The sequence below is a fragment of the Trachemys scripta genome, chromosome 20 (genome assembly GCF_013100865.1).
Source record: "Trachemys scripta elegans isolate TJP31775 chromosome 20, CAS_Tse_1.0, whole genome shotgun sequence".
Lineage (NCBI taxonomy): Eukaryota > Metazoa > Chordata > Testudines > Emydidae > Trachemys > Trachemys scripta.
In genome coordinates this window covers 7403887-7417103 of record NC_048317.1, presented here as the reverse complement: position 1 = coordinate 7417103, position 13217 = coordinate 7403887, and the positions used below count along the sequence as shown (strand labels likewise).

At 50.2% G+C, this 13217-nt stretch overlaps 1 protein-coding gene across 6 annotated transcripts in view; it reads right to left on the bottom strand.

The window, feature by feature from the left end:
• Positions 1-12847, bottom strand: part of MACF1 (microtubule actin crosslinking factor 1) — a 251868-nt gene extending 239021 nt beyond the window's left edge. For 5 of the 6 annotated variants that reach the window (XM_034753976.1, XM_034753977.1, XM_034753961.1 and 2 more), the window contains exon 1: positions 12613-12847. In XM_034753976.1, coding sequence (XP_034609867.1) covers positions 12613-12832 — 220 coding nt within the window. In that variant the 5' untranslated portion in view covers positions 12833-12847. The remainder of the gene's footprint in view (positions 1-12612) is intronic. The other variant, XM_034753973.1, reaches the window with a different exon arrangement.
• Positions 12848-13217: the final 370 nt, after the last annotated feature.

The window sequence follows — 13217 nt, the reverse complement described above, 5'->3', positions numbered from 1 at the left end:
CATAGGACTGGAAGCCCCAAGTCCAGTCCAATGCTACTGCAAGAAATCCCATCATACAATCCACTTCATAAATGTATCAAGAATCATTTGACAACTAGTTTGGTTTATTACATCGTTTCCTTGCACTCCACCATTTGTCTCTCTGTCTCCATGTGTTGTCTCTTGTCTTATGCGTTGATTGTAAGCTCTTTGGGGCAGGAACCCCAACCCCTTCATTGGGTACCAGGGACTCTTCGCTAACTGCTGGCCTAGTTCCACACATGGGCTGTTGACCCCTTTCTCTCGTGGATAGGCACTTTGTGGCTGAATCTATGCCCTTCCTAGGCAGCTCCACAAACAATCCACCCTGAAATCGCTCCTGATCCCAGATCTCCCACTGGCCAGCAGAGCGCTCCCATCGCCAGCCTGCTCGCCACGCTGGTTTCTGAGATGAGACGGAGGAAGTCAGTCTCCTGCCACTAGGCCAGGCCCCGCCTCTTGGCCTGGCTCCGCTCGGCTAATCCACTTTCATATGGCAGACTTTTTCCCTTCTTATCAGATTCACCACCGCCCCGTCCCCTGCCATGCCCCCTCATTCTGCCTCTCTGGAGGGTTTTGTGCCTTGACAGGAGGAGAAGGTTTCTGATGGTTCCAGACTCCTGCTCCAGAGCTGGGAGTTGGAGAAATCCTGGTGGGTTTTTTTGCCGCTGTAAGATTTGGCCTTCGCCTGTCAGAGACACGCACACCTTGCGACCGGGTGTCCCGGATGGGGGCAGGCAGCCCGGAGAGACATTCCCTGCTCAAGAGCTCTGTAACCCTAGCAACCAGCAGAATGGTTACTCTGCCATCTGGGTTACCATGGCAACGTGAAAAGCCACCATCCACTCTTTCAGCCACAGAGCAGACAATTTCCTTTTGCTTTCTGTGTTTGCCATACAGGGAGCATCTCCAAGTGCGCTAATCTGGGTGCCCTGTAATCCCTCCCTCGCTCCCAAATACACTCCTTGCTCTTAGAGGCTTAAACCCAGCACGAAACCTCCAAAGCAGCAACGCCCCCAGCACTTGATTCATCGGCCCCTGAACCAGCTGAAAGAACAACTGCATTTCACACTCAGAGCACTTCGGAAATATGAATGAGTCCTCACTCAGCCCTATCCCTGCCAACGCCTCTTTAGAGATGGGGAAACTGAGGCACAGAGCAGGGACCTGACTAGGCCATGGTCACCCAAACAAGTCAGCGGCAGAGCTGAGAAAAGAACCCAGGAGATCCCGGCCCCAGGTTTGTGGATCAGACCACGCCCCTCTTGCAGGTCCAATCTCCAACAATGCAATTGTTTCTAAAACTGAATCTTCATTAGCGAGGGAGACTAAATCCTCCATTACTCCACAGAACAAATAGGGGAGGAGGAGAAGCAGAGGAAGGGTGCACTTGTGCCTACTCAAATTCCTCAAGTCTGAGTCTAGTGTACAGTAAATCTGCTCTCTAGCGGTAGTTCCAATTACAATGCTTAGCACAGACAATGACTGTTGGACTACGTTACCCAGAATCCCTTACAGGAAGTTGGGTGTGTCTCCTTTTGAAGAGTGAAAAATAGAGCTGGATGAATTTTGTTAAGAGCAAACCTCATGGTTTCTATGTTTTCCTTGCAAAATATTAATCACAGATGTGAGTCTTCTCTGATGCAGATTTTACATTAAGCCAATTGTATTTATTTATTTGCATCAACAACCCCTTGCAAAATGGCAGCTTTCACATCAAAACATGCAACCTCTTGGCATTTCAGTCTTGACTGGAAACAAGTGTTGAAATCCAAAATTCTGAAAATGTTGAGGTGTATGATCTTGGGACCTAATGCATTAAAGCACTTAAAGCACACTCTTAAAGTTAAGATCATTGAGGTCAATGGGAGTACTCATGTGCTTAAAGACAGGTTTCAGAGTAGCAGCATGTGCTTAAGTCAGTGGTCCCCAAACTGTGGGGCGTGCCCGGGGGCACAGAGAAATGTCCAGTGGGGCCTGGGCCAGGCTCCCGAGGGGGCGGGAGCACCACCCAGCCCTGCTCTGCCCCCAGTTCCACTCCACTAGGGTTGCCAATTTTGGTTGGACATATTCCTGGAGGTTTTATTACATGACATACAGGTCTGTCTCATCTTATGCTGGGGTTACGTTCCGCGGTCAGCGCGTAGAGCGAAAACCGCGTATAATCACAATTACATTGAGTGTAATGGCGGGCGGAATCGCCCGCATTACAAGAACATTATTTCAATCGTTATTTTTCTCTTTTTTTTGTTTTTTGTTTTTGCCAACCGCGTAAAGCTGAATTCACGCATGTTAAATGCACGTAAGATGCGACAGACCTGTACTCTTTAAGTCCTAGAGACTCCAGAACAATCCTGGAGGGTTGGCAGCCTAATGCAGCCCCACCCCTGGTGCCAACCCCAGCCATAGCTGCAGCTCCCACTCTCAGCCCCCGGCCCCCGCTCTTGGCCCCCAGCAATCGCTCCCAGACAAGGCTCTGCTCGCGGCCCTGGGAGGCACACCTACATTCTGCTAAGAAAATAAAAATATAAGAACGGCCATAATGGGTCAGACCAAAGGTCCATCCAGCCCAGTATCCTGTCTACCGACAGTGGCCAATGCCAGGTGCCCCAGAGGGAGTAAACCTAACAGGTAATGATCAAGTGATCTCTCGCCTGCCATCCGGGGGGGCCATGCAAGAGGAAAAGTTTGGGGACCACTGGCTTAAGTGCTTTGCTGCACTGGGACCCAAAATAGGACTGTGGAGTCTGAATGGAGCTAAGTGAATTTCCCTCAGCTGTAATCTCTGTAGACTGTTGTCCTCTTAAGGAACCTTGCCCTAGAATCTGAGGCCCTTGATTTTTTTAAGAACCTTTCCAGTTCATCTTTGAAAGCGCGTGGACCGTGGCAGGCAAATGATAACGCTAACTAAAAGCTTGCTTTACCTTGGTGCTTTAATCAGCGAGGGTAATTAACACTGTATTCCGGTATTGTGCACTGCTACATTGTGCCTCCCTCAGGGGAGGAGCTTTTAAATTCAGGAGATTATGATGGCACGAGGCAGCTCTTCCTGCATTGGTGCTGCCGTCCTTGCAGCTAAATCTCTGAACGGCTTGTGTGCCCACTGAGTAATGAAATAAGACAGCCGTCCATGACAAGCAAAATAACAACCACCCTGACAGATTTTCATTTAAACCAGCTCCTCTGGCTGCTCACAGGAGAGACAAGAAATATCAGCTCTTCTCATATGAATTCTCTCCCTCCCTGCCTGTGGAAACCTGGCTCGCTCATCCTGCACAGCCACTCCCAGCAAGGAACGGGAAAGACCGTCTGTCCCTTTAGAACGGGCCAGATTTGTTGTTTGCCTCCCATCGGAAAGCGAGCTCTGATTTTAGAGGTGTATATGGAAATAGATTTATAGACAACTGAATTAAAAATAGTCACAAGGAACTGAAAAAGCTTTGCTTACTAGCTGGCTTTTTTTATTTCCACCTTAGGCAGCTCGCGGCTGTTCAAAAGCTGTCATCTCCCTAACGTGAGGCAGAATTTGCATCTCACCAACCAGCAAAGAATAATCAGGTTTATTCCCACATCCCTGGGACTCGCATTCAAACCGGTTTCTTTAATGTTTGTTAACTAAACAATGACTTTTGCTCTGGAAGGGGAGTGTATTGGAATGGCTTCGACCAAGCCACTCGGAGAACGATTAAAACTGAACTTCGGAATGACAAAGGAGCCCAAATGTCACTGTGAATGTGGATGAAACATGGACCCTTGGAAAATGCCAGCAGTGCCTCTCGTGTATCTGCACGACTGCTGCCCTTGTTTGTCGTTAGGATTGGTCTTCTCAATCCCAGCCCCACTCCCTTCACTCAGATATTGGGCTACATTCTGCTCTCCGGGCTAGATTCACAGATGTGCTTTGGTCATGCAATGCTTAGCACTGTAACTCCTCACTCCTAGGTGCCCCTGCCACCTTGTGCAATCCTCATCCCAGAGTCAGAACATAAGAATGGCCATGCTGGGTCAGACCTATGGTCCATCTAAACCAGTATCCTGTCTCTGACAGTGGCCAGCACCAGGTGCTTCAGAGGGAATGAATAGAACAGGGCAATTTATTGAGTAATCCATCCCCTCTCGTCCAGTCCCAGCTTCTGACAGTTGGAGGTTTAGGGACACCTGGAGCATGGGGTTGCAGCCCTGACCATCTTGGCTAGTAGCTGTTGATGGACCTGTCCTCCATGAACTTATCTAATTCTTTTTTGAACCCAGCTATACTTTTGGTCTCCACAACATCCCCTGGCAATGAGTTCCACAGGTTGACTGTGCATTGTGTGAAGAAGTATTTCCTTTTGTTTGCTTTAAACCTGCTGCCTATTCATTTTATCAGGTGACCACTAGTTCTTGTGTTATGTAAAGGAGTAAATAACCCTTCCCTATTCACTTTCTCCACACCATTCATGATTTTAGACCTCTTTCATATCCCCCTTTAGTTGTCTCTTTTCTAAGCTGAACAGCCCCAATCTTTTTAATCTCCCCTTGTCTGGAAGCTGTTCCACACCCCCAATCATTTTTGTTGCTCTTCTCTGCACCTTTTCCAATACTAATATATCTGTATGAGATGGGAAGACCAGAACTGCATGCAGTATTCCAGGTGTGGGAGTACCATGGATTTATATAGAGGCAATATGATATTTTCTGTCTCATTATCTATCCCTTTCCTAATGGTTCCTAACACTCTGTTTGCTTTTTGGACTGCTGCTGCACACTGAGCGGATGTTTTTAGGGAACTATCCACAATGACTCCAAGATCTCTTTTGTGAGTGGTAACCACTAGTTTAGACCCTATCATTTTATAGGTCCCCAGGCTCCACATACAATCCACAGGGAGAGTTAGGCATCTAACAAAGGCATTCCCAGAAGCCAGCAAGCTGAATGGGGAGCCATCTAAGCTAGCCAGGGAAAGAAATGCAGAGAAAAGGGGCAAGACTTAGGGCCCAGACTCACAAAGGTACCTAGGTATCTAACTCCCATTGACTCCGGACTGACAGGCCAGAGATGGCGCCTCCCACCAGTTGGGATTCTCAGCTGTGAACCCTCTTCCGGAGGCAGTCACCTCAGCCAGGTCAGTCCTTTCTTGCAAAAAAACAGAGAGAGACCCCTCCACTGCAGGGTGCATGGGGCCAGCACCTGGGAGATGGGAGACTCAGATTAAAATCCCAACTCCGCCTGAGTTAGAGCAGAGACTGGGACCCAGGTGAGCGTCCTCGCCACCAGATTATTGGCTCTAATGGGGCGGTCCATCCCAATCTCTCCTCTGGGAGCTGTTCCTCTTTGTCTAAATAATTCCATATTTACTGGGTGAGAGAGCGACTGACTCTGTAGCCCAGGGACCCGGGCACTCACCTGGGAGATGGGAGACCTGGATTCAAATCCCTGCTCCAAATTATACAGTGTGGAGATGCAAATCAGTGTCTCCAACACCCCAGGGGAGTGCTCTAAGCACTGAGCTAATGGGTATTCTGGGCCCGGCCCCCCACTGTCTTTTGTGCAAGGCTCACTCCGGTAGGCATGCGCAGAGCCCGGATCAGGCCCTGCCGGTGACATAGGCAGGGAAAGAACGCCTAGTTTGAGAATGCTGCTGTGGGGGGCTCCCAGCAGCTTGTTAGCCGTGGGGCAGAGTCAGGACTTTGTTCACTTCTACCAGTGGAAAATTAGGCACCGGGGGACTTCAGGCAGCAGCCGAGCAATGGCTTTGAGAATGTCGGGAGTGCCTAAGTGTTGGATTTCGGCACCTAAGGAGGCAGTTAGGCCCTACGTATATTCATGTCTCTAGCCCCCCACTTAGTCCAATGTAAATCAAGAGCTAATCCCAGGCAGGCAGTCTCTGGAGTTACTCCACACGGATACCAGCAAACCTGAAATCAGAATATGGCCCACGGGCTGAGCAAGTGCAAACAGGTTTAGGATCAAAGGGTCTTTTCAATCCAAAGCACAGCGTTTGCTGCCATGAGCACGAGAACGTGCCAAGGCAGTGAAACAAGACCGAGCAGCCTGGGCCACAGGAGCTAATTGTAAAGGACGTTAGGCTCTAAACCTGTCTCGTCTGAGGACCCCACCTGACGCCACTCCCAGCCACACCTCCACAGATAGGTACCAGAATCCTTTGCTCTCCTTCCCGCTCTGGGTGGGAATGGGTGGGCGCTCAGGTTTACAAGCCACTCATGTGACCAGATGCTGCCAGGTGAGTGCCTGAAAGCTCATCGCCTTCAGTGGAATGTCAGGGTGTCCAGCACCACCCAGGAAGCCTGACAGCAGCTGAGCAAACAGGCTTCAGCAGAGAAGAGAATGGGAACAGATTCACCCACACACCTCAAGTGCTGGGGACAGCCCTGAGGGTGAAGACCTATTGCCTGAGAACTGCTGCACTCAAGGCTCCTGTCAAGTCTTTAAACAATAATCCCCCCTGGCCCCCGTCCGCCCAGAAAGACAGTTGCAAAAATGTAACTAACAAGCAATAAACAAAGTGACACAAAGTCTGTGGCCTGCTTGGCACAGAAGCAGTTTCCACCTCTAAGATTGTCTCCTAGCATCTCCTGCCCATTGCCCCGCCCCCTACCCACTGCAGCAGGTTGTCATTTTGTTGTTTTTCAGCTCACTGGGGCAGTGACCGTCCTTTTATTTCACAGATCTATAGACTGTAAGGCCAGAAGGGACCATTATGATCACCCCCGCGTCTGACCTCCCCTCCCGCCTAGCACAGGCTTGAGAATTTCACCCAGTGATTCCTTCTGCCAGCCCAATACACTGTGGTTGAACTAGAGTGTATCTTTTAGAAAGGCATCCGGTCTCTTTGTAGAGACTTCAAGTGACGGAGAATCCACCCCATCCCCGTAAAGTATCATGCAGAGTGACTGCACTAGAGACAGTACATAAAAATAACACTCTGTGCAGCTACAGCATCTGCTATCTAAGTGCTCTATGAATAGTGATGAATTGAACCTCATGGCACCCACCATGAACTGGGGCCATACTAAGATCCCCCTTTTACAGATGGGTTAACAGCACCGAGCTAAAGTGAGGTGCTCAAAGACACAGCAAGTCTGTCATAACAGTTGGGAAGAGAACCTGATTCCTGGTCCTCTGCTGTTGGAGCTCTGTGACATTACCTCGCTTCATTAACAGAGGCATCTGGGGTGGAGAGTGAGCCATGCTCTGAGTGCTGCCCTGACACTAGGTTGGCTGATGGAATGCTCTTTGTAATCCGTTCTCTGCTCTCTGCAGCGTGGGGAACAGAGTGACAGTTCCAAGGCCCGGATTGTTTTGGGAATGGGCCTCCCGTGCTCCCTAACAGAGATCGGGACAAGGGAGCAGGATGGAGATGGGGAAGACAATGGAAGAGAAGAAAAGGAGGAGGAGAGGTGGAGATAGAAGTCAAGAGGACACGAGCAGCAAGTAGTTGTGTTGTCCCTGAACCCATCACTCCCCGCTGATATCACCTGTGAAATCCACAGAATCCAATATTTGATCCAGGACAATTCTGCCTTCATCTCGTGACCCACCACAGCTGTAATACACCCCCACTGTGCTCTCTTGGGTGGCTCAGGGTGTACTTATCCCACTGGCGATGAGTACAAGCTTCTGTATCCAGACTAAAGGACTGGAATCCATACAAGTGCAGGGGGAGAGTTCTGTATTTCAGGGAGTTGATTCAACTCCCCCTCCTCAAATGACCAATCCAGGGGTCCCAGTCATTGGTGGGGGCAGATAGGGACAGAGCCGCATCCTGGCACTAGTAATCTCCTTGTGAAATGAGCATGGGCTTCTTTAATGAGAGGCAGCTGTCTTTGTAGTAACGTGGTATTAACTCCACCCTGATTGTACCAAGAGATGCTCATTCTCACTGAAATAGCTAAAAAAAATTGCCTTCAATATCTGTCCCCAGGTCATGGCCCCGAGTGTGGATGGAAACTAGGCGTCTGACACCATTCCAAACTGGCACCCATCCCAGGAAGATGTGGAGGTCACATCTCCTCGTGCTTTGGTGCAGCCTCCAGCAAAGATCCCAATAAATAATGTAAAAACCCATATCAATATTTCAACACATTTTCAAATCCAGTGACACGAAACTGCTTCTGACTCTTTCTTCCCTGCTGAGTGCGGTCTAGCGGCAACTCACAAGTTATTTTTAATGTGAAATCTGCATAAAAGCAGATTATCTGACATTCCCTTTCCTTTAATCACGGGCTGGATCTACCCAGCGTGACGACAGACCCTGGCATTACAGAATGAAAGGAAAGATCAGAGCAAACTCAGAGCTGGGGAAATAGCAGCCTTTCTCATTTCTTCAGCTTGGACCCAAATCAGGGCAACCCTCAACTCCACTGTGAATGGCAGGCGCTCGTCCCCTTGCAGGAGGGATCAGCACGCTGCAGGACCAGGCTTTTATCTCACATTGTAGGGAAGCGGATCAGGAACACAGCGCTAGGCAGAATCCAATCCTGAGCGGTGCTGAGTCCACTGAGTTGTGGCTGCTCGGCACCCCCCAGAATCAGAGCCATACTTTGCATCCTTTTTTCCAGCCATTTTCATATTCCAGCCTCCAAGGCCCAGAGTTTCTAGGACAGGGCTTTCCCACGCCCCCGCTACTTGATTTTACCTCCAGTCCAAGGCAGAGCATTTTTAAGAATTACCGTTTTAATTGGCTGGTTCCTCCTGCCCGGGGACCCCCAGGCACCTGAATAGCATTTGCAAACAAAATGACAAACTCACACCATGAAGCTGTGGGGCTGGGGAATTTCCTGATTGGCAGGCTGCATCTCTGTGCCCAGAACAGAGATGGATTAACTCTTTCTGTTCCCCTGGGGCTGTTTAGTATCATTATTTATTATTCGTATTACAGTAACACCATGTGCAGCTGGTCGACACTAGGAATTTGCATTTGGCAGGAAATTTTGATATTTGACATTTCCCACCCAATGGAGATGTGCATTTTTTTTTTTTTTTCATTTTTGGAAAATTTCATTTAGAAAAAAATTCAACATTTCATTTCAGGATAAAATTTTCGTTTCAAAACAAAATTTCCCATTTTTTCCTACATAGTTTTTTTTCCATAGGAAATTTTGTCTATGTCAATAAACAAAAATCTTCCAATCAGCTCTACTGAGGAGCCCCAGTCATGGACCAGCGCCGGCGTGTACTAGGCGTGTACAGACACAGATCAGAGATGGTCTCTGCTCCAAAGTGTCTACAATCTAAGGCTGACATTAAAGCATGGTTCTATCCTGGACCCCACTTGGTCTTACAGGGGCAAGGTTGGCAAGAGCCAAATGGAAGTGATTTTATTTTAACTTGGGGGGTATTTTAGACCCTTCCTCACTGGATGTGAGGAATAAGCTCCACCCCCTTGTTAATGACATCAAAGGGGGAGTCCTCTAGGGTTTCCTCATGGCAGCAGGGAGACAATCAGCAGCAGACCCAACCTGGGGGCACTGTGACACACACATAGGGTGACCAGACAGCGAGTGTGAAAAATCAGGACTGGGGGTGGGGCAGAGGGAGCATAGATAAGGGACCATTTGCTCATCTAGCCTGGATTCCTGTATAGTGCAGACCATTACATTTCATGCTGGAGGATGAGGGTTGAGGCCCGTGTGATTTCAGAGGGGACCCAAAGTGAGATGACCATCTTGCATTTCTCCTAGTGTGACCAGACAGCAAATGTGAAAAATTGGGAAAGGGAGTGGGGGGTAATAGGCGCCTATATAAGAAAAAGACCCAAAACCAGGACTGTCCCTATAAAATTGGGACATCTGCTCACCCTACACACACACACACTGAGGTACTCAGCACTAAGCACCCCTCCTGCTCCTCCCCATCCCCAAGAGATAGGTAGGGCAGGTGGGTGGGATTGGAGTCACTTTCGCCAGCTGGGGGAGGAAGGACTGGGTGGGGGAGGGTGGGGCTAATCAGACATAGACCAAAGTGACTTGTGGCTTTGGGAGCCCAACCTGAGACACCTGAAAGGGGTGTGGTTTTCAAGGGCAGGTGCTCAGCACTTTCTTCAAAGCAAGCCCCTTCAAGGTGTCTCGATATGGTGTTCCACTTGGGACAATCTCAGTCCTACTTTCCATTTTCTCTCCCCTTCAGCAGATCAAAGGACCACTCAGCAGGGAGGGGAGAACTTGGCACCTACCCTGCCAGCGGAGGAGGGAGGGGACCGGAGACCAAAGGCTCTGTCAGCTGTTTCTTTTTTTCCCCAGGCAATGAAACCATCCCCCGCACCATACCGCTCACGGGGGAAGGGGTTGTTTACCCCCAGGATCCCACCCCGGCAGGCAGATATCTGGAAAAGGCCTGCCCCCATCTGCCTCTCTTTCTGTGGGGGTGGGAAGATACTTCCTTTGCTACTGGGAATCTGGGGCAGGAATTTTTCAGGAGTACATTCTGCCCCCATTAGTGTTAACTGTTGGGGGTGGGGAGCATGGTCCTGTCCCTATTCACTCCCCTCCCAGCCTGGCAGGTGCTGGTTCCATCTCCCCTACTGCGGCTGTAGGGCTGACTTCTTCAGCAGCTGAGCTGCCTCCCTCCTGCTGCTGCCGGGAGAAAACACTAGGGGGCTCCCTCTCAAATGTCAGCAGCAGTGGGGCAGGAGCTTAATCCTCAGACCAGGAGTGGAGCAGGGTTCCCCACAAAACACCCAGAAAACAAAATGTAAAAGTTACCGCCATATTGGGCCATCCTTGACCCTGACGCTTTGTATTTTTCATAAGTGAAGGTCCAGGGAGAAGCAGACCTATCAGATCCTCTCCCTGGCCTGCTCGAACCCCCTGCAGGATACAGGACATGGGTGCGGAATTGGGGCCAGAAATTCAGGCATCTGCACAAACGTATTGGACAGTGTCTGGGTGACACAAGATCAGCCAGCAGACTCCATCGGATGCAATGTCTGGGTGACCAGAGACCGGCCCACAGGCCCCATGGGACACAGTGTCCCGGGGATGTGAAAGCAGCCAGAGGATCACAGCAAAAGCCACAACTGAATCAAACTGGAATGAAATCAGAAACATCTGAACCACAAATCCCTCCCTGGGGTCAGGGCATTGACTTCAGGGGAGCTCTTCCACCAGGGATCCAGTCGGCCCTTTATTTGCTTATTTACTCATTTGGACTCAAACCAAGAGAAATGCTCCTGGTGCCGTGCCACCAATTAAACATATGGTCAAAAGGATACAAACAAAACAGCAACAAACCCGGCCCATAGAGAACCAGCCGGCAGGAAAACCACTGCATGCCCACCCTTGGACTGCCAGCTGTCTAGGCCCCTGCCCACACTGATGAGCGGGTAGTTTCCACCACTGCCCCCAAGGATGCCCCCTGAGCCACTACAAATGTTTCGATTCCTCCAATCCCCTTGCAAATGGCTCAGTTTGAACTCTATCAACGAGGCACCACAGCGGGGCAAGAGAACTCGCAACACATCAAACCTGCCCTTTACATTTCATTTCACATCCACTTGCCATGGGCACCCAGCTGCATGTGACCCGGCAGACAAAGTAATTGTCACGAAACCATGATGCTGCATCTCAGAGGCTGGGTCTTTGAGTCATGGCGGAGGCTGGCTCAAATACTGGGGTTTTGAATGGCCATGCAAGCCCAGCTCGTGGGAGATGGAGCAGACCTGTGCAAATCAGGAATCTCCCATGAATGAAGGGACGGGTGGCCACCTTATCCCAAGAAACAGCATTTTTTCCTCCATACCCCCCTGTTCATTTAATTTCATCACCAGACTCATGGCCCAGGGCTGAAGGAGAGAGTGAAAGGGCTCTTCCAATCAGTGGGGGCATTGAAGGACCATCATCATCTCCTAGCATTGCTATGGTAGAGTGCTTGAGCACTCTACCAGCCACGGAACTGAGGCTGTGTCTACACTGGAAGACAACGGGATACATGATTCCCTACTGGAGATGCTCCACCAGCGGCAGAAATGGTGGAAGATAGAGAGGAGACAGGGGAACATGCAGGCTCAGGCACTGAATTATCTAAACTGGCTTTGTAGTGAAAATACTCAAGCTTTGGGTACACTACATCTTCCATCACTGACACCCACAGTGGTAAAGACGCCTGTGGTGGCCTGTCTACAGTATGGCTTCCACTGCCGGTGGAACTGCACAGATGGTGAATTATAGGTCCCATTTCTTCCAGAGCACAGAAGGCTTGAGAGACCTCAGGCCACTTCTGAACATGGGCCTTTTGTATCACCCTACACTGTGGCACTACCACTGACGGCAGCTAGGTTTCACTACCTTTCATTCCAATGTTGGGGCCAGTCCAGTGCTCTAGTGGCAGAACAAATCTGAATCTGGGTCCCAGGGCTTGCAGGAGGCTTGGAGCGCTACAGAGAAGCATGATCAGTCCTATGGGAGTGGGGCCCTTGGGATGGCTCTTAGGCAGCCGTTCTGGGCTGACACAAGGAGTGGCATGGATGAGCTCGAAAAGAAGGCATATCTGACCTTCCGTAGACGGATGGTGGCCTCATGCCGAGATTCAGGGCACAGTGATAAAGGGAACAATAGAGACATGGCTTTAATTCCTAGATACTGCATGTTTCCTTACCAGCTACTCTGACAACAGCTCTCTCTGCTGGGTCCAGCACTGAATCCTGGCTCTTCCGCTTCTTCTGCTCATGCAGGGGTAAATTCCAAGGTAAGGTGTCACCTGGGGGGCAAGGAGACAGACTTCCCGACCTCTCGCTTCTGTAGGACCTCTCGCTCCGGCACGACCTCTCGCTCCGGCACGACCTCTCGCTGAGGGTCTCTTCATCGGAGGAAGACATGGCCCACACCAGAGGAATGCGCTACTCTTCAACAACAGCGATCTGTGGGTGGATAAAACAACACATGAAGTTCAGCTCCATGGGAAGATACTAGCAACCTTCTCTGGATTTTCCAAGCGGTCCTACCAATACGTGGCCACTGGGTGGCTCAGGGGGTTGGCATTGCAATAGGGATCCTTTCCCGTCCAAGCCACCTGTTCCAGTTTGACACAGGCAAGTAATGAGTGCTGGGCACTTACGACCTAATGGCTGTTCAGCTGCCTAGGGGAAATTCGTTGGCGTGGGCCCCCACTCAGGGTCCCCGTGGAAATGGCGGTCTCAGCAGAAAAGAGCAAAGGCTGAAATAGGCCTGGAGACCCTGAGCGATGTCACTCCAGGGCAGGTT